General features: G+C 43.2%; 1 protein-coding gene across 2 annotated transcripts in view; it reads right to left on the bottom strand.

Annotated features, from left to right (window-relative positions):
* epha7 (eph receptor A7) overlaps positions 1-21,326 on the bottom strand; it is a 105,783-nt gene extending 84,457 nt beyond the window's left edge. For both annotated transcript variants that reach the window (XM_080048005.1, XM_080048006.1), the window contains exons 1-2: positions 21,274-21,326; positions 19,870-20,539 (exon numbers count right to left, since the gene is read on the bottom strand). In XM_080048005.1, coding sequence (XP_079904131.1) covers positions 19,870-20,473 — 604 coding nt within the window. In that variant the 5' untranslated portion in view covers positions 20,474-20,539; positions 21,274-21,326. The remainder of the gene's footprint in view (positions 1-19,869; positions 20,540-21,273) is intronic.
* Positions 21,327-22,264: the final 938 nt, after the last annotated feature.

The following is a 22,264-nucleotide window of genomic DNA, read 5'->3' as shown; positions in this document are numbered from 1 at the left end:
ATTAAATGCCTGAACCCCCCCCCCCCCCCTCCCGTCCCCCTCCCTCCCCCCGTCCCCTACTGGACATATGAAATCCTCTATTTTTAATAATTTTTTTTCTTAAACAGACACTCAGATTTTTTATTTAGCATAGTTATTAAATTATTGTTGCCTATTGTTGTCTGTGTATGCATGTATGCTAATTTGCACTGTGGGTGGTGAGCACCACCCTAATTTCGTTGTACTGTTTGCACAATGACAATAAAGACTGAATCTGAATCTGAATCTGAATCTGTGCGCGCGTGTGCAAAACAGGCTTAGTTTTTTTTTTTACGGCAATCTAGGACACATGATTTCTTTAACAATCTGTGAGAAATCTCTCTATACGTCTGCGAATAGCCGTGCATACAAACGATCAAATTATACCTCCCCCCCCCAAAAAAATGCATTTTTCATGAGCTACTGGGGGAAATGAGCAAAAAGATTGCACATCTCGCTCCTTTTCTTTATTTCCTCTTTTCTTATACAATATATGGGCCACCGCCACCTTACTGTGACAGGCCTCCGATGTAGGAGGATAGAGGCATCCGCAGTGTTGGTGTTTGAAAAGCTTCCAGAAGAGAGGCTATGAAAAAGGAAGGGCCCCGGTGCTCAGGGTATCCCCATTACAGCTACATGAAAGCCCCCTGTCATTCTCCATTTATCCCACTGCCACAGCCTCGTGAAACAAGACCTTTTTTTTCCTTTCCTTTCGAGAGGGGAAAAAAAGACATGATTTTTATCTCAAAACTTTTACCTTCTTTTCCAGCCCGGTAATTGAAAACAGAGCCGTGAGAGGAGACTGCGAGGGTGCTGATGAATGCTGACCAGGCAAACACACTACACACTACACACACACACACACACACACACACACACACACACACACACACACACACACACACACACACACACACACACACACAGTCTACACGGTGCTTACTCATCACGTTTAGCATGCTTTTCACTGTACTTATCTTGGCACTGATAAGACCAAAACATTTGACAAATCGTCAAAAGAAGCCATGTCTAGTCTCAGTTGTCTGATACGCTACAGTGTCAACACTCCCCCATGGACGGTGGTTAATGACACTGAAGGGCCTTCCTCCAGGTAGGTTAAAAAGACAGGCCCTAGATCCCGTCTTAAGACCAGGGCTTTCTCCCAGCATGTCGAGCTGTTTAAACATTCTGATAAGCCAGCGTGTGTGTGTGTGTGTGTGTTTGTCTTAGTTTTTTTTTCGAGAGCTCTTCTGCTGGGTGGCCGGTATGCAGGGGACTGAAGCTATCTCCCATCGCAACCACCACTCCATCAGAAAAAAGAGGATCCCACAGCCCAGATTATGAAGCCATGGAGGGGAGAGAGCTTTCTAAAGTAAACACAACTTCACTCATCTTTACATTGCTTTAACAGAATTTCTTCTTTTTCCTTTTTTTTTGGGGCATTTTTTCTTTTATTAGACAGTTTTGGAGAGGGGGGCGCTTATAACACTACACCATGAGCGAACCCGCCTATCACAGCAGTTAAGGGTGTGTTCTTTTCCTCTCCTTGTTAATTCCTAAACCCCTATACTGTGTTTCCAATCCAATAGAAGTGTTCCTCTTTCTGAAAATGAATAAAGCCATAAATCTGCCTCTGCAAAAACAACGTGTTACATTTGCACTAAGTAATGTAAGGCTATAACTACACCTCCTAATTATAACTGGCCTGCTAAACAACATGGCTCTCCACAGTGTTTTGTTTGAGCTGCAGTTTGAAAGTTTTGACTTATAATTTGAATTTCTCGATTCAAGAGCCGCTCCCCTTCAAGTTTTGAAAGACATTTAATTAAAAAAAAACGTGACAGTTTGTCACAATGTCAAACATTTTTTTAATTTTAAATGTTTACTTTGATAACATTTATTTGTAAGGGACAAAGTACCAAAAACACTACTTTCTTTACAAGATATGCTTTGTATTAGATTTAGCTTTTAGCCAAATATCAGACACACACACACACACACACACACACACACACACACAGCAGCAAATGGACAGAAAGGATTGACAATGTGTGAAAAAAATACCTAATCCGCTTGCACAGCATCTGCAGCCATTCCTTATCAGTTTACTGCCCCTGTCTCTAGCCCATTTGGACTGCACTGTTGTTCCTTGATCTAAAAAATTCCTTTGGTGATTCAGTGTTATCGTGACTGATAGAAATGGTGGCCCAAACTACAACAAATATGACACTTGTTGCATTTTATAAGAAGAAATGGGCAAAGGTTGCTAATCACTTGTGAGCTTAGCTCAAATACTGATAGTCAATTGGATACATTAGCCTGCCTCCGCAGACAGTGAGAAGATACACTTTACAACATCACTTAGCAGTCCTGTGTGCTTTTTGGGACTTGTTCAATTACTACCTCTGTATTTTTTACACCTTATGTCATTTCAGAATCAAACATGTACGTTGACCTTCTGACAAGCATATCCACGATGGTTTTCAACATGCGCCAGGTTTCCTTCCGATATGTATTTGATTTAAAAATGTCATAACGTGCAAAAAAGTATAAAACGCAACATAAAGCAGTAAACAAAAAAGTCCCAACAAGCCAAAAAGAAGCGTTTGGTAATGTTGTAAATGTTTATCTTCTGACTGTCGGCAGAGGCACAATGATACTTCCCATTAACTACCAGTGTTTGAGCTAAGCTAACTAGCAATGAGTGACCGTTGCAGTCTTTCTCCTCAAAAATGAACGCATAGTAAAAAGGAATGGTTTATGTTGCCTTGTCTGGAAGCTGAGAGTAAAGCAACAAGCTAAACAAAAAAAACTCAATTCCTCCACTAAAGCCCACGCAATTATCAGAGAGTCTTGAACCGGGGCTTGGGCTACCCCCGGAAATGTTTTCAGAAGCAACAAGGCGACAAATGAGGCCTTCAGAAAATCCAATCCAGCCTACATGACACAGGCTAAACTAAGTGTTTCTACAGCTCTCTCCCTCTCTCCCCACACACCACTGGTAGTGCAATTGAGGAGTGACAAGTACAAACACAGCCGTCCCCAGCCCAGGCATTCCTGTCCCAGCCAAACGGCAGCGGCACACTGATTTGGTTCCCTGGCACCAGCTGCTTTAAGAGACACTCCTTAGCCTGAGACAGCAAGAAAGGGGCTGATAGTGAGTGAGAGGATGTGTGCGTCAACTCTCCCCACAGCAACACTTTAGATGGAAATATCTACAAAAAGCAATTACAAGCAAGTCCTTTAAACCGACACAGTGACTGACACATTACTGGCAAAACGCTGACGCACAAACATGTTAAAACATTGCACAAACCAACCCCAGACTCTCTTACTATTCTCCTCATCATTGACTTTGACAAGAGGATTTATGGTTCAACGTGTAAGTAGATTTGTAAAAGGATGAAGTGTACAAGAGCCTCTCATTTAAAAAAAAAGAGGAGGCCTGTAAAATATGTAAGTCTGGTGTTCTTCTGGTAACAGATAAGGGCCCCGACTAATGGCTGGGGCTTGTCGACAAGGGCCCCGTTAAATAAGCTTGGGCACAGACAACAGCCGGCTTTATTTACGACATTGAGAAATGAAGTTACTACCGCAGAAAAAGCAGGGGTTGAGGTTAAGCAGAGAGAGAGAGAGAGAGAGAGAGAGAGGAAGAGGGAGAGAGAGAGAGACAATAAATCCAAGACATCTTACATTCCAGCCCAGCTTCCTCGGCTAGGCTACAGAGCCAGCCAGCCTCTGTAATTTTCCCCCCTTTTCCAGTGGTCAAGCACTTTTCCTTTTTGGTGCTGTGTGTGTGTGTGTGTGTGTGTGTGTGTGTGTGTGGTGTGGGGGGGGGGGGGGGCAAGCTGCAAGTCATCAATTTTATACTGAAAGGGAGGAAGAGTTAAGCCTGGGAAAGAGAGACATCCTCAGGAGTGCAGATAATCAAACGCTCCTGTGACTCCCAGTGTCTCAATCATAGCACACACACACTGGCCAACTAGAATAAACCAAAACAGATCTCCTTATCTTATGCAGACACACACATACACAACAACAAAAAATTGGGGGTAAAACGGATTTCTGTATTTTTGTAAGATCTTGGGTTTATTTCTCTTTTCCTTCCAAAAGCTGAGCTTCTTAACATTCTTGAATGACGTCCAATTTGGGTCTCACACTTTCTGCCAGAGTCATGACACTTCTGGTGTGAGGGGACAGTGAGAGAGAGAGAGGGAAGGAGAGAGATAGAGGGAGGGAGGGGGTGAGAGAGAGAGAGAGCACACCAGTACCTTATGTGACAGCCTGACATATCCCCCTCTCAGGCCAAAATAGAAAAAATAATTATTTCCCTTGTCTGGGGGGATGACGCCACACAGCACTTGGTGTTTTTTTTTCATAGTTAATCTTGTGCGTTTTGCTGACAGATCAGATTCCTAATGTAGCCTTTTCACTTTCTCTGTAGGCTTTTCTCGTTCCATGCATTTTGCTGAAGGCTGGTTAGTAAAGTGCCCAAATAAGTCCATGCCTATCAAGAACCCATGAACTGTAAAGTGGGTCAGATTTTATAGATTCTGACCAAGCATTCTTGTGTCTGGTTCCGTTTATAATGCATTTGGTGCATAGGCCGCATGTGTTCACAGACATGGAGTCAGTGTGCATATTGTCTATTGGCGCTTATCCACTCCACTCCAAAAGTCCCCGGTACATCCTTATTTTGGTAAGTACTCCCTCACGGTTCCAGGGACCAGGTAGTGAAAGGTGACGTGAAAACAGACCACTGATTGGTCAGATAGAATTGTCACCGCCATTGATGGACGGCACCCTATCCTACACAACAAACCAAGCCAAGCTGCTGTAACGCTCACGGTGTTTGAGCTTGCTGTCTCTCCGTTTCTAGTTATACTTTCTTAAAAACTGCCATCCCGGACAAAAAACCCATGGACGCTAACATTAGCCGCTAACGACTAGCTAAACAGACGCCTACTATCATGGGTAATGGAAAAGGACCTCCAGGAAAGGACTTAGGGTAGAGTAGCGTAGATGCAGCCCCCTTGGACATGGTAAAATGACTAATGTACACTTCAGATCATTGTCACTGTGCGCATGTGGAACATAAGAATGTAAATTCAGGTATATCAGATAGTAAAGTATCATAAAAAGTATTGTTTAGGTATGAGACAGGTATTGGTGCCATTTACCAAATACTTTGAACAACACCCTGTATCGCAGAAACTCAGCTTCCTTCGCTTTGCTTACAAGCCACCAATCCAATCAAGGTTGTAATCCTTATTACTACTGCCAATGGAGGTTCTCTGTAGCTGGTCCAAGCAGGGCAGCTGGGATATTGAGGTCCCCCCTCACCCTCCCATCTGTCTCAATATGTGCTGTGGACTGTGGGGCTCAAAGAAGTGAGCTGCAATGTGTGGGAACGTACGTGGGAGATTCCCCTCTTTTTTTATTGCACACTAGCCAGAGTCAGAGTGAAAATGACTGGTGGTGTGGGGGCCTGGCTGTCTCCGTGGTCCTAGCATGATGAGTCCTGTCAGGGCCCGGGACCAGGCCAACCCCCCCACCTCCCTCCCACCCAACCAGGCCTGATTATGTGTTAAATCCGCCCGTGTGTGTGGTGGATGGATGTGGAAATAACGCATGGCCGAAGGGTTAGCTGTGGAGACCCAGCCTGGATAAGATAGCACCCCATTAGAGTGATAAAGGAGAGCAGCCGACAGGACCAACATGTAGCTGATGAATGCCAGGTGGAACGGGTCAATCGCGATAAAGGAAACAGTTTATTTTCTTATTACCATTTTTTTTTAAAACCCCATTGCTTTCTCCAAAACTTCCGATAGGGAAATGTCTTTATAATGCCATCTCTAAACACAGGTTTGGTACGAAGGGGAACCTTGGTGGTTTATAAGAGCATCCCTGCATTCCAAATCACATACTCTTTCTTTTTACTACACTAGTTTAAGGGCCACAGGAGAGAAAAAAATCAGATAAGGAATTTTTTTTTCATTACGTTGAGAAATGTCAAGAATAAAGACGAATACTCCAACATGCTATTGGAGTTAGTGGGTTAGTTCAGCATACTACAATTGATGTGCATACTAAATAGTAGGGAAGTATGGGAATTGGGTTGCGTTCCGAATTGCATACTTTCTACTAAGTAGTATGTAGAAAGAAGATTTAGGATGTCCCGATTATTGTGGCCAGATTAAGGATGGTTAGAAGTACCCGGATGTCATACTTCATGCGGCCAAGATTGTTAGTGTTGAAAACTGCATCCTATTTGGGCGATTCTGACCCACAATCCAGTGCGCACGTGAAGTGACGTCACATCGACGAAGCCTCCATATGAAAACAAACGGGGATGTGACGGATATAAAAGCAAGAGGCAAGATCAAGGCGCAATGTTATGATGAAATAAGAGAGTAAAGTATGTCCCAATAGTATGCCTACTGCATCCTAACTAGATTATTTTTATCGTCGGATGTAGTATGTAGAATAGAAAAAAGAAAGAGTATGCGATTCGGAACACAACCTTGGAATGCAGGGTATGTTTCCTCCAAGTGTCTTTTCCTGTTGTCTGCATGATTCTAACATCCAAGGCTGAGCTGACTCCATGCATACTGTCCCTCAGAAAAATAGCACGGTAATCCTTTAAGGTAGCCTGGCTCCGCCCACCTACCTACTTCCGCTCAAATTTCATTTTCCCTTCAGTAGTCTGTCTGGGGCTGCGGTGTATTCATGTGTTCGAGCTCAGGAAAATGTATTTCCGTCCAATCAGCAAACAGAGCAAGTGGCTGAGAACGATGACGTCGAAGTCGCGCGCCAGTTTCAGTTGAATGCTGCGTTCCTTTATACTCGGAACTTTCTGACTTGGTAGTTCCGAGTTCCGACCTGTCAGTGTTCCAGTGCATCTGCTCGCGAAAGTATGGACGCCTACAACCTTTCTTATCCAAATAACTAAACGTTAGGCTTTAGCAAGTTACCGTTGCCAGGTACCGGTAGATGATAGACTACAATATGTAGTGAAGTCGGAAATTTCCGAGTTCCCAATACAACTGGAACGCACCGTCAGAAGCCGGCTCATGACATACGTTACGACCAAACGTTATGCGATTGGTTGGCTAATCCGGAGTGGCACTGGGCAGATCCAATAGTTTTAAACTTCAACAGACACCCGCCTCCAAGTGAGTGAACATTTGACAATTACAGCACTTCCAGACCTTCTGTACAAATGAAATGAAGTACGATGGTCTGGTGGGACCAGGCTACCTTTAAGGTGGAATCAGCGATTCTGGAGAATGATTTAAGAACAAATCACTTTTATGTCAAAATCAGTTACTATACCGCTACCAGTCCGTACTGTGTGTGCGCTGGAAAAAAAAGAAATACACCGCCTAGGCTCTGTAAACGTTGCATGTTGCTTGCTATGGTGGGTCCCCTTTGTTTGCATACCAGTTTACAGAGCCTAGGCTGTGTATTAACACTAGCTTGATTGTCAGCACACACAAACAATACAGACAGGTTGTGGATCGTGGGGAGATATTCACTGTTTTTGACAGAAAGAGATTTTTGACAAAAGGTGTTCTCTAGAAACGCTGACTCCACCTTTAAATTGTGCTTACTTCCTATTCATTCTATATATAGTAGAGTAGACATGAGAGATAACAGAGTTTTAGTACTGATACTACAATGGTACATTTTGCAATACCTTTCTTTGGTAAAAAAAAATGTTTAGCTGTGAAATTTCCACTTGCTGAAGAGAAGCAAAAACTGCATACAAGAAGATGGTTGGTGAACCTTGACATATTTAATCTTGTATTTCATTATAATGAAATGTAATATCTTGGAATATTTTAACCCCATTTCATTATTTTTTCTTTCTTTTCTTTTTTAACAAAAGTAGCCAAACTTCTTAGATGCAAGGCTTGATTCCAGACCATGCAGAGCAGGGCGACTGCCTGGAACTCCAGGGGGCCCGAGAGCTCCAGTATTACTGCGTTTGAACTAGTTTGTGCTCATTTGGGAGTATGCATTAAAGCAAAATAGTGATAAGGGCCTGAAAGTGGGTCTTGTACCAAAATATTGTTTCAAAACGTGTTGTATTTGTACATGTCAGCTTGCTCTGCCCATGCTCAAATGTTAAATGTTTTCTCACTGCAAGCAGCCACACAACACATTGTCAATAAGTGTTCATTTTAGTATTCTAAATGAGGAACTAGTTTAAGGAATAAGTAAAAAAATATAATATTATTAGAATGTGACCGGTCATTTAATGCCATATTTTTGTACTTTTTTTCAATGTCGCAATACCCCAAGCTATAGCCACATTTCACTTGGTGCCAGGATATTCTTCATACCCAGTGCTTAGTTCCTGTAAAAGAAAACAAAGGAAATGTTCTGTATATGATGGCTTCTCCATTACACCTACAATCTGTTGTTAATACTGCCATACACATTCTCTCTGGGGCCATTTAAAAAAAAATACCCTGTGTCTAGCTGGATGTTCAGACAACCATGAAATGCTATTTAAAACAACCCAACTCCTTCTTTATGTTTTGACTTTGTCTTATTTATTTATTTACTTCCAGGGCATACGATTAGGACCATGACGATGCGTTACGACTAAAAGCGAAGAATGTCAATAGCTCGGCCAGCAGAGCTTATTCCTTATGCATTAATACAGCCTGGGGGTCTGTGTGTGTGTGTGTGTGTGTGTGTGTGTGTGTCGCTCTGGTTAGTGACTTACAGTATGTTGCTTGCCATGATAAATAGTGGGCCTCAGCGTGGACATTCATTGGGCTCTGTTCCCTGGCATTTGATGCATAATACTGAACTATGTCTGCTGCATCTCCTTTATGCACTATAAAGCCTGTGGTGTTTTCCCCTGCCCATGTAAGAGGCACTACATCTTGTGAGTAAAATTCAGAGCAGCAACAGAGGGCTAGGCAGACCTGGGGGAAAAAATCCAGGCAGAGGAAATATTTCCAAGCCAAAGGACAGCTCAATTGATCTCATCCATAGCGCTTGATGGGTGGACTTTTAGTAGCTGCAAAGCTTTGAAGAAAAGATCAAGTGCACCTCATCAGAGGAGCCGGCGTGAGTTATTATGCTAGCAGCAGTGTTCGCTCACGTTTTGTTTAATAGCATTGCATCATTTTATCGTTTTACACAAGGCACCCTAATATCAGGCCAAATAATTATTTTGTTGTATAATTTTAAATTTTTCAAAAGATTTAATTTTTTTTTGTTTCTTAGCCTGATCACAGGAGCAACCAAAGGAAGCCGCAGGTGTTCGTCGGATCTATTTTATGTATTTCTCAAAGCGGCTTCTTGGCACCTCTTAATCTTTTTCTCTTCTTTCAGGAAAAAAGAAAGGGATGCTCAGTAGCTAGGGTTACTGCCTGCAGACATGGTTAATCTCCCAACCTACGAGAGGAGAGGCGCCTATGTAGCAGCTCCGGGAAAACAGTTAGCGGATCACACAAAGAATAGGGGAAAAGAACTATGGTCGTGCTGAAAAATCTCTTTAGTGGGGATGGAGAAGATAGAGTTTCAATGTCAGAAAACCCCTTCCAACCAAGCTCATTTCCCCCAACACCAATACCTCCCCCTGGGCCATGGACAGAAGGAAACCCTGGGACATGGCTAAGAAGGATAAAATAGACCTTTTAAAAAGAATCTGATGTCATATTGTGCCTGGGTCCTACACACATACTTGGAATGTCTGCCTGGCTGGCTGGCTTACTGGCTGGCTGCTTGCACTTGCACACATACAGACAACCGAGGCCATTCATCCGAGGTACCTGTGCTTAGCGGGAGATAAGTAGCTTTTCCAATGAGAAACAAAGAGCAGATTAGCATTCCCTTACACCGTGTTGGAGGGCATGCAAGCTTTGCCCTCTGAGTTAAAAAAGCCCAAAGCAAGTGAGTGCCTGCTTCGGTTGTTCACAGCAAAGATCAAAGCCAGACACTGATTAAGTTAAACTCAAATGTTTAAGCTTATGTTATGCCCCCATGCCTTGGTGCTAAAAAGTAATGCTACAGCTACAGTCCTGAAATATAACCTAAGAGTGGGCCAATTTGGGAATAAAACAGCAAACTAGCAAAACACACATTCCATTACTTGTAATAATTTATATTTATATTAGGGCTGTCAAAATTATCGCGTTAACGCAGGGTGATTAATTAATGGAATTATCGGCGTTATTTTTTTTTACGCATTTAACGCATGTGCAGAATGATCCCCCCCCCCCCCCCCCCTTACATCCCACCGGCTTTGTCCTACAGTCACTCTATCGTTGTAGCTGACCCAGGATCAGTAGCTGCGCGCAGCCAAACATAGCAGCACGTTAGCCCATGCCGTGTTTTAAAGTTTTAAACTGCTAACGGTCACATCTGTGTCGGGGGCATAGATATAAAATCAACTGCCGCGGGTGACAGTTGATGTCGAAGCAACAGGAGGAGAAACATTGTCCACTCTGTTCAGAGCCCGCGAGGACACAAACGTCTGCAGTTTTCAGAGGTGTGTGTGAGTAGACATCAACATAACGTCGGCTTCCTGGTACAATTGAACAGTCCCCTAGGAAGCGGTCGCGCATACAAACGCACCCACGCACGCACGCACACACACACACACACACACACACACACACACACACACACACACACACACACACACACACACACACACACACACACACACACACACACACACACACACACACACACACACACACACACACACACACACCGCGGTCTGTAATCAAGTTGTATTCAAGAATGCACAACCTATAGATTCACCAAATAAATGCCTATCCTATAGCCTATCCTATATTTGCCCAAAGACATAGTAAAGAGACAGACCAATTGAATTATGGTTTGGTAGGTAGGCCTAGCTTATATATTTTAGTTTGATTTAAATTTACTTTCAGTATTAAAACCATCATTTGGATTTTCAATTAATAAACATACTAATTTTAAATGTACATATCCACCTTCTGTCATTTATCTTATCCGTTCATACAACAATATACAGAGAAAATTCGAATTTTTCAGGCATATTTCGAATGGTAAAATTAATCGTGATTAATCGTGATTAATCCACAGAATCCTGTGATTAATCTGATTAAAAATTGTAATCGTTTGACAGCCCTAATTTATATATTAAGGTGAGACACTGCAGGCATTGTTATGTTTTTTCGATTTATTGGCTAGTTGTGCTTAACATGTGTTCTTTCACACTAAATCAAGAGGTCTAACATGTACATTAAGGTGTTTATTTGACTAAACCTTGTCTGTTTGCGTCTGTATATTTCTCCTATCTCACAGCCATTCTCAAACAGCCATTATCTCAACATTTTATTTCTCAATACTCTGGACCTGACATCTCAACTTGTAAAGCACCTACATCATCCAGATTTGTGTTTTTTTTAAAGAGATCCAAATGTACGCATGGATATTAAGATATTGCCAAACCTGCATATTTATTTAAACACTTCTTAAACATGTGTAATTCATTATATAGTTGTTTTAAGTAAAACAACCGGCAACATTTCACAATGATATCTATAAGTTAGAAATGTCTCCCTATATTTTTTTTTATTTTTTTTTTATTAATTTATAGCCTTAATGTATTAATTTTTATATACAAGAGGCAATCGTCTCTGCTTCATTTGAGTCGCTACTAAACGCAATACAAAATACAAAAAAAACACTGCTTTTTTTTGGCACGGACTCAGAGGTGGAAAATGAAGGGCAGATTTTAATATTAAAAGCCATTACATCATTGGATTGACAGCCTCCCACCCTCACCAGCAGAGCATTGGGGCTGTATGTATGAGTCTCTGCTTCTCTTCTGCTGTCATGTGGAGTGAGCTCTATTATAAAATGGATTCTCAGTGACATGGAAAATGTCCCTAGCTAATCGCCTTTTGTTTAGTTCATTTAACTCACGTGGAAACAGAGAGAGAGAGAAGGGCTCTTTTGAGGCCAGCCAGGCGGCTACACCTTATAATGGACGATCTGGTCAGCTCTAAACAATATAAAATAAAAATGGAAGCCGTGCTAAAAGACACTGTGGATGAAGGGAGGACTGTGCATTCTGAGAGGAGGGGGTCGGGGGGTGGTGAAAGCACAGGGGTCCAAAGGTCTGGCCCAATCCGAAGCCCCCCCTGCAAGCCCCAGCCAAAGCAGCACTGAAAATGTCCCCAGTCAGCAACCAGGCATTATCTCTGAATTGTGCCAATGGCTAACAACACACACACACACGCACACACACAGAAAGGTACTGAACAATGTCAAACTAGTGGCTGGTCACTGCTGTGTCTATATTCCCCAGTGGCCTCCTCCACTGACACACATAGACACCTGCTGGGCCTCAGATGCTCAGATATATACGATAAAATAATAGTAAAACATTTTCAGCTATTTCGGATGTGTACTTCTTTCTTAGAACGATAATGAGTCAGTTTCATTATGCTCCTGTAACTTGTAATGGATAGTGTTGGCTATTTCCTGACTTGTTATAGACCAAACAATTAAAGGTGGAGTCAGTGATTCTGGAGAACGCCTCTGGTCTAAATCACTTTCTGTCAAAATCAGTGAATATCCCCCCCCCCCCTCACGATCCGTGTTGACGGTACAAGCGGTCGCCAAAAAATCGCTGACTGCTCCTTTAATCAAATTGTGTAGGACATCACCAGAAGCTGATCAGAATAGTCATCAGTATAGAATGCTGTTCATTCTACCCACTCAGCTAAGGCAAAAAATAAAATCTAAAATTCCTCTTTTTTTGCAGAGCTGTCTCCATTTTAACACACCTCTCTAATGGAAAAGGCTGAATTTCCCCCGCTACAAAAGCACCCCGAGCATTTTTTAAAAGTTCTGCTTCCTCAGCTCTGGATGGAAGTGGGAGAAAAAGTGTGAAGTTATGTAATAAGTTATTGATTCTCCTCTTTGAAGGAAGATTGAAGTACAGAGGCAGTGTCTCTAAAAGCCTTTTCCCGGCGGAGGGAAACAGGGACACTCACTCCCCCCCGGTTTAGCCTGTTAAAAGGTGGGTGAGACCCTGGTCACATTTCACTTTCACCCCCTCATGCCACAGAGACACAACAGAGCCAGACCCAAAGACATTGTCTTTTTGACATGGGGAATCCGCCTGTCTGATCACGTCCCCTTCTCAAAGCAGGCAAGCAATGACAAGAAAAGACATCTGGTGCCACGGTTTGGATAGCTAAAAAAGATTTGAATTTGCAAATAAAAGTATGGCAGAGCAGGGATCGATGGAGATGTCTGAACCTGTTAGTGCAAGTGGAGAGGAGAGCGCCCTGCACTGCGGGGAGGGAGGGCTCCTGCCTTTGTCATGCGGGGAGGAGGAGGGGGGAGAGGTGACTCTTTCTGGTGGATCAGGGGTCAACTGCCGTGATCATCCATCTTCCGTCTTGACAGTGTGCTGTCAGCCCCAGCGCTCATGTTACTAAACACAACAGGCAGCCTCTGCATTGTTGGCAAAGCGCGTCGGGGCTGCAGCCATGTGTAAATGAAGTTAATATTCACTGACCTCACCTCATTGGTCAAAACGTTGGAACCCCCCAGGCCGGTATCACCTTGGAAATAACGCTATCTGACAACACAAAGTCTCAGAGGTTATCCCCTCTTTTTGAAAGGGGTTAACATAGTCTCCCAAGCAGTTGTAGTGGCCAACCATATCCCTTTGTTTTGTGTGAGAATGAAGACTTTTTCTTTTTGGATTTTCTTGTCCATTCTTGTGTCGCAACTTAGAAACTTAAGGGTCACAAATCTGGACTGGCAGGTCAAATTCCAAGACCTGGATACTGATAAGTCATCACTCCCTTGTGTTTTTTTCTTGCATTAAATAGTGGTTGTCTCAGTTTGCTTCTCCAAGCAAAGCCTTTCATCTCAGAGTCACATTGCACATTTACTCTTGGTATATCTCTTATTTGCCTAACTCTGCTTCAAAGGCCATGTAATAAATGTGATCCTTACATCACATTGCACAGTCATTAAATAAAGACCTATTTGTATTGTGATCACAGTATGGTCCAATTGATTGTTGCCTGGACTACTGTAATGCATTGACACTTCTATCTATATCCATGCACCAATCTCCTCTATCCGTCCATTCAGAAAGATGTTTGCCCTGTGTTGAAAATCTTGTCCGACCAAATACAAACTGTCCTAGAACGTGTTCATGTTTAATACCACTGAAGTGCCAACTGTTGTTGTTGTTGTTGTTTGTTGCTCCAAACAGTCCCTGCGTTCCAAATCACATACTCTTTATTTTTACTACACTACATACTAAAGTACAGAAGAGTTTTAGGCCCACAGGAGGGGGGAAAAATCAGATAAGGAAGTTTTTTTATCATTATGTCAAGAAATGTCAAAAATAAAGACAAATACTCCAAAATGCTATTGGAGTTAGTGGGGCATTTATGTACTTTCAGCATACTACAATTGACGTGCATGTATTGGGACATCATAAATCTTTTTCTGGCATACTAAATAGTAGGGAAGTATGGGAATTGGAACGCAATGAGTGTTTTCCTCCGAACAAGGTGTGTGTGCCTACAACAGTTGGAGTGGACTGCTTGATATTCATGTGTGCGTGAGTCAGTGTTGGCTTATCAGCAGAGGTGAGAGACAAGCCCATTAGCAGTGACCAGACACTGGCAGCTCCTTGTGTCCTTCCTTAAACTTGGGGTCTTGTGAGTACTGCGATGGTGTGTTTTAGATCCACCTTTTACTGACGTGTGATATTAACGACTCTGGTAAGCCAGACGGAGCAAATAATGGGCCTTTTGTTTTCCTTGCCTTTTTGTTTCAGCATATGAACCGATGTCGATCACATAAATGTAGGGCACATATTTACCCAAGCCAGGGGGCCCTCTTTGAATGAGCCTCCTGGGGAAAGTTATTTTTTTCATATGTAAACTGACTGAGGCATTTGTATTTAATTTGACGTGTTGACAGGTATAGCCAGATCCCATAGAAAAAGCGCTGCTGGCACTCGGCTCAAGCAAGTGTGTATCCCATTGTATTTGCTTCTCATTTATTAGTTAAGAGGGAGGAATGGATGTGAAAGATGAAATGACTACTTTTTTTTATTAAAGCTCGTCAAATCACAATTTAAAACATCTTCGTCCTCTGAGGAAAGTAACCGTGGTTTATTCTCTACAAATGAGAATGAATTAAAGCAAAAAAGGACTTGAGGAATACAGTGGTATCTTCTGGTCACAAGGTCAAGACTACATCTATTCTCAATAAAGAATATAGAAGAGAAATGTAACATCCTTTTCATACAACTCTGTAGCAAACATGAAATCCCTATTAATTTCCTTTGGTATAGCATACGAAGCACTGCACACCTTTGTTTGGGTGTGATGGCGAGAATTCACCTGTACTCCTACTACATTCTTTTAAATATCTTCAGGGTTTGGACATGCAAAGATGTAGCAATCAATACTATATTCATCAACAGTTAAGAATGTTTAGGTTTTTGACCCACAGTCATTGTGTTTGTAATGGTTTGGCATTTAACTTAATATATGACTTAAACGATGCATCTAAACATTTTAGTTTCTTCAAATCAATCTGACGTGTCAAAGGCCTTCCCTATGTAATCAATCGCTGAAGCCTGTCAGCTCTATTGCTGGTAACATCCTGAGATGAGAACACAAACATCTGTGTGTCTGACTGACTGCTAGCTACCTGCCAGGCCCCAAGACAACAAGGAAGGAAAAGCCCTGGGCTGTGGAAGAATGCTCTACTATTCACAGGGAGTAAGAAGGCGAGCTCCCATCCATCACCAATTTATTTCAATCTTGAGTGATTTGGGTCTATTTGGGTCTCCTGTGGATTCACCACACACCTGTCATTTGCATAATTAAGCTCCGCGGCAGTCGCAAAAAAGACAGCCATTTGGTGTATTAAATTCACACCTTATCAATCAAGGGGGGGGGGGGGGGCATCATGATGATGTATGAGCACCTCCTGACATCTTGGCTTCCTGGCTTCATTTGAAATGCTAAGTGCTAAGTTTTTTTCTCTCCAGGGCCCAGCCGCCCCCATAGCTGCCTGGTGGCTCCCCTAAACACGCTAGCTGTCGTGGGGACGGACCCCCGACTGGACGAGCCCCTCTCCCTGGGGGAGGGGGGTCCACCATCCATCAGTCTCACAACTAACTTCTGTCCAGACTCGCTGACAACCAAGATTGATGGTGCCAACGTCTACAGGATGCTGTATCCTCTCATTAATTCCCCCTTGTTAGCATGCAACGATAGCAGCCTAGACATGGCCTTGTTTTCCACCAGATATATAGGGGGGCTTTTCCCTTTTCTTTAGTCGAGGGGGTCAGTCAGCAGTTAATCATTTTCTCAGACACTGCTTAACTTGGTACCACCAATGATGTGATGTGTCAAAATCAGACAACATAAATTCCCTCGATTGAGCGCAAAGACAAAGGCGGCAATGTCCTCAACCACAAGGGCCCTCTTCTTCACTGGCTCAAACGACTCGGTGGCTCCATTGCAACCAGTATAGCGCAGCGCCTAGACAAGACCCAGCGGGATGAATGGCCGCTATTTTCACAACACAACCACTTCTTTTGCAAAATGAAGGCTAGGCTGCGGGGACACTTCAACTGGCCTTTTTTTTAAAACACCCCATTACACTGAAGACCAGTGAACGCAGCGGCCGGCCAGAGGAGAAGAGTGACATTTACTGCCCCAGATTGCCACACAAAGAGTTAAAGAGAGACAGAAGGAGGGAGGGGTGGAGGGGACCCAAAGACAAGGGCTCCCCTCACTGCTGACACTGATGAATGAGAGGATCACAACACGTTTTGGGAGGAGGGCCTCTGGGTCCACAGAAGGGGGGAGGGGGGGGCTACTCAAATGACATGACTGACAGCTCTTCTCACTTATACTTCCACCTGCGCCCGCCCCTTAAAGTTGAACAGTTTTGACTGAGCAGCCATGTTATACTCACAGCACAGTGGAGGTACTAAAATAGGTTGGTTAAGGACTGTCTTATGCTTCAACTGAAGTTTCTGTCAGATTTTTTTCAACCACTTCTGAAAACCGCTTCTGCCACAGCACCTTTCCCAAAGTCAGAATGCTTTAAAGGCATTTGGGGATGTAGTGAGATAATATTTAAGCAATAGCTCACGACAGGCTGTGGAATGTGCTCATTATAACACAGTTCAAGGGTGTTGTTCGGCCCGACGCGAAGCCCGATATTGCATATCCATTTGTTTACAAACTACTGGCTTTACTTCCTCAGTCGCAAAGTGATATGGAACTCTGCAAACTGATTGGAACGCAGTTATGTATACACCCATTATACAATTTTATTTTATTCTATTTTTTTTTCATACAACAAATTCCATCACTTTGTGCGTTCACAAAAAAGCTTTCAAGAAGGTACGTTTCAAAAAATGTGCACCGCTTTTTCCCATTTCTACAATTATTTGTAACCCCTCTTAATATGACAGCGTTTTTTTTCACTCCCTGGCTATTCAAACCAGATCAACTTTTGCCTTGAGATAAAAATGTAATTGAACCATAACTGAACTCTTCATACTAAAAAGGTGCAGCATGACCATGGGGGCACCATTATAAAGATGTCCTTTCAACCCCACTAATACAAGCTTGGTCCGAGGTTTCCAAATGCCAAGAATTTCCAATTTTTTAACGGTCACAGCCACTTGGACTTACTGCTCTGCTGTTCACTTTGATAGAAATACTTTTGAATAGCTTTTAGATTGTGCTGCTAGGGGGGGAAACTACTGAATGGACAATTTAATGTCAGTGGAGCTTGCTATAGGAAAGAAGTGCTGATGGTGCACCGTGATTCTCATTTTATTTAGATTAACTATCCCCCTTAATACAAAGGCTTCTCACGCCTCGGTGGAGATAAAGCTCATAAAAGGTGCAGTCAGTGTCAAGAAGATCTAATCCACATCCACACACACATTAAACAGAGCCTTCCTCTGGCTTCAAACAACATGATGGGTGGGTTGATTGTACCGCTGCCTATATCAAAGGTAGTCCTTCGAGTTGACACAATGAACACATTAATAAAGAGATGTTAGATTCTTGAGCCTCGCACCAACACGCAATAAGGGAAAGGTTTGCTAAAATGACTTTGAGAGCTATTTGTTGTTGTGCTGCAAATCGCTGCTCTCCCCGTGGAAATAAAAGGCTGGGCTGTTGCTTTATACCACCAAAGGGCTTGACTGGATCTTACATCTATGCATATTAAAAACAACAAGAACAATAAAAAAGGAGCTCCGTAGAGGTTGAACCGGCATTAGCCTGCTAACGTTAAGAGACACAGCGCAGCGCTTTAACTCGAGGCAGGTTTGCTTCTAAATTACACGGCACTAATATATTTCATTACCACACCTCCCCTCGGCGGTGGTCCCTAATGGATGACATGAGTTTGTTGCATAAAAAGCTGGTCTTCTTGCCAGGGACACTCATTTGTTCTTAGACGCATTCCATTCAATTATTATATACTGGCTGCTGCTGCTGCTCCTAGTAAGCTGCTTAGATGGCGGTTGCCCACTTTGCCTCCCCCCCCCAAAAAAAGCAGGTTTGGCTGACAGGGGCAAGGCACTTAAAGTTCTGTGACCTAAGTCGCCCCCCCCCCCCTCTCTCTTTTAATCCATAGTGATTTTTATCTTTCAAGTCAGGTGGCCACTGAAAATAATCCCCCTGAGCGTTTCAGAGTGACAGAAAAAGCATGGTTGTGTTAATTGTAGCGGCACAATCCGACAACGACTGTATGAGGTTGTATTTGCCCCTTGTCCTGTTCAGGCTCCTTCAGAAATATCCTGAGGCCTACAGTACCACAGTACCGCAGCTCTTTGTTTTCAGTTGACCCTAGTCAGTCAGATACTTGCAGACAGACTTCCCTTGTACTTCCGCTCTAGACCTGTGCACATTCTGCTATAGTGATTATCTTGGCTCGTTGCCAGTGAGACATAGGGGATTATTCAATGTCTAGAGCCTATACGTATACTCTTTTTCTTTTTTATATCATTTTTTGGCATTTTCAAGCTTTATTAGATAATACAGAGTTGAAATGGGGAGACAGAGAGAGAGGGGGGATGACCTGCAGTAAAGGTCCACGGGTCGGATTTGAACCCACGACCACTGCAACGAAGGCCGGAGCCAATATGGTACACGCTCTATCCACTACACCACCGGAGCGCCCCCCCCCCCTCAAGTTATTAGTTAAATCCCAGAGTCAACAACAATCACGGCAAAACAAACACAGGACCCATGTCATCAATTAACGCAGATTCTAACGATTACAAGAGAAGGACTCAATGACTTCATCCATCTTAAGTGCTGCTGTCAAAATCAGATGCTTTTATCCCATTTGCCACAACACAACTTATCCTGCCAGCATTTGCCTAACTGATCATTCACCTGCGTTATGTAATCACGGCATGTATCCCGCGTTCAATTCCTGCTTTATTTTTCTTGGCAGACGCTTTTGTTTGTGTGAAAACCAAGAATGCTCCTGACAGATTTTTTCCAAAGTTAATTCAACAAGAAATAACTCTACTACGAATGTCAATTAACTTACTACCAACGTGTGTATATAAACATTACTATGTACTATACTTGAGTATGGGTGAGATGTGCTTGTGCGAGTGTGTTGGTGTATGTATGCATATATATTTAATATGCTGCCACTCAGAATTGTTCCAACAAAGTTCCATTGTATAACATGCAATGAAAACAGACGATCTATCCATTTTTCTATAAAAAAAAAAAATATGTTCAACACTCTGAACGTGGCAGCAAAAAAAAAAAGGTTGTGAGCACTTACGTTCACACGCGTCCCCTTTCTGATGGAACCCGGCCTTGCATATACATTTCCCAATGGGCACCAGCCACTCGCCCTCCGCGCTGCAGTGCATCTTGGGAGAATTGTCGGCCTCCTCCTCGGCGTGGCTCACACAGGCGCCCTCCACCTCCACCAGAGAGGAGAACTCGGAGCCCGTCACCGTGTCGGGGAAGGTGGCCAGGTTCTCGATGATGGACCAACACTTCTTGTAATAGACCTTGACAGAGACCAGGGCTATGCACGCGCCCACGTCCTGGAAGGCCAAGTAAAAGCCCCTCCGCGACAGAGGGCCGATGATGCGCACTTCCGTGTTCAACTTCATCTTCCTCTCGCCCAGGTCTCCCTGGGTGAAGCTCTCGTCGGCCGCGATGGTGTCTATCTTGACGTACTGGTTCTCCCTGAGGCTGCGGCCCATCTCCGAGTCGGTCTCCTGGTAGTACAGGTTGAAGGTCTCCTTGCAGGTGCCCACCACGCCGGGCAGGCTGTTACAATCCCTCAGGGTGAACTTCAGCTCCACGAAAATCCTCTGCGCGGTGCCCTTCTCGATCCAGTTAGTCCGCAGCCAGTTGTTCTGGTTGGGCTCCATGACTTGGCACACCTGGTACGTGCGGATGGGCGTGTAGTTCTCGTCCAGGCCGCTGATCTCTTCCCACTGTAAAAAAAAAGGGGAAAAAAAAAGACAGGCGTGCATTTTTTTGTCAAGTGAAACACGTGCTTTAAAATAGAAAAACTATAGTCACTGTGTTGAAATACGTGTGAAAGCAAAACTGAAATAAACAATGATGTGGTAGATCATATTGGAGCTTATTACTATGTCATTGATATGAGAAAAGGTGTGTGGGAACTCATAATGTATACTCTCTACAAGATATAAGCAGCTGACACTTTTTTTAGTGCACAAACACGTCTTTAGAGAATGATTGCAGTTTAACTTTTTATCTGCTTCCTCTGCCCACATTATTTATTTAAAACGTTCCCTCCTCACACACACAGCCTGCTTTTAATCACTGTAGCAAGTTGGAAGTGGGGTTTGCTTAAGGGCCTTTTGTGCTCCCAATGTCAGAAGCCTGGAGAGTTTAGTCAGACACACACACACACACACACACACACACACACACACACACACACACACACACACACACACACAAACACACACACAACCTCTTTCTCTTTCACATTCTTTATCTTTTGTTTTCTGGTACAACAACTTACAGTGAGCAATAGGGAAATGTAGGCTACTGATCCTTATATCTCCAGTATGTCTCATCATGCCTCCTTAGATATTATTATACCCACCACCACAGATATGGCTGGAGTATATACAGGTATATTATGGAGAACATATGTGTACAGCCATGCATATAGAGTGTGCCTCAACTGACTTACCCCATTGGGAGGATAGGAGATCCACTCTAGTTCTGTCTGCTGTGCCTTGGAGTCCAGCAGAATCACTAGTGACAAGGGGAACCGAGAAGGCAGGTGGTTAAATCTCACCGGGCGGGGTGGGGGGGGGGGGGTTCTGGCTATTTACTGATAGGCCCACACATCAATAACTATACAGCGCATATTTAGCCATGACCTAATTTCCTGCAGCAGCCAGCAGCAGTAGCTTACTCAAAAAGAACATTCAATAGGAATTCATGTATATACACTGCAGCAGACAGACAGGTCCTCGTCCTCCTGCGGGGGAAGTTTGTGGGAGACATATGAAGACACTGACAGCGCGCTTTATAAAGAAGAGACAAAGCATTTGGACATAGAGACATATTAGAATGTGCCGGGGATCATTACGCACGGGATTTAGGAGAATGTAATCTATTATGTGGCTTTTATTTTACGCACCAATGTATTAAAACTCATTGTTTTGGAGTCGAAGTTAAGGTCATTTTTTGCTCTCATCCCTGAAGCACACACACACACAGAACAGTGCGTGCGCCTAAAAATAATAAGGCATTTTTCTTTAGCTCAATACGGAGCTTAGATTACAGTGAAACCCTTTAACAAAAGGAGCTTGTTTTGTAGTTTAATCTTATAATGGAGGATTTGTCCAAAGCAGCCTGGTTTGGGTACTGGAGTGGAGGCGTGCGAGAGCGCAGAGCGGTACCACGTACGTACGGCGGCGGCTTTCCCCTTAAAAATGAAGTTATTTAATTGTTTTTTTTAAATAACAGCAGACAGCTCTCAGTGTCCTGACGCAAGGACGCACCGCCGTAGACAAATAAATAAAAATAAAAATATATGTATGTATAGGCCATATATGTATATAGTATAGACTATATATTATAAAAAAAATATAACAAGGCTTTGGCTATAGCGCTATCTTGCAGGAGGCTGTGGTATATGGAGGTCTGCGAAATCCCGCATAGCCTTTTGAAAC

Source organism: Ammodytes marinus (assembly GCF_949987685.1).
Source record: "Ammodytes marinus genome assembly, chromosome: 19".
In the NCBI taxonomy this organism is placed as follows: domain Eukaryota; kingdom Metazoa; phylum Chordata; class Actinopteri; order Uranoscopiformes; family Ammodytidae; genus Ammodytes; species Ammodytes marinus.
This window is presented reverse-complemented; position numbering and strand designations above follow the sequence as displayed.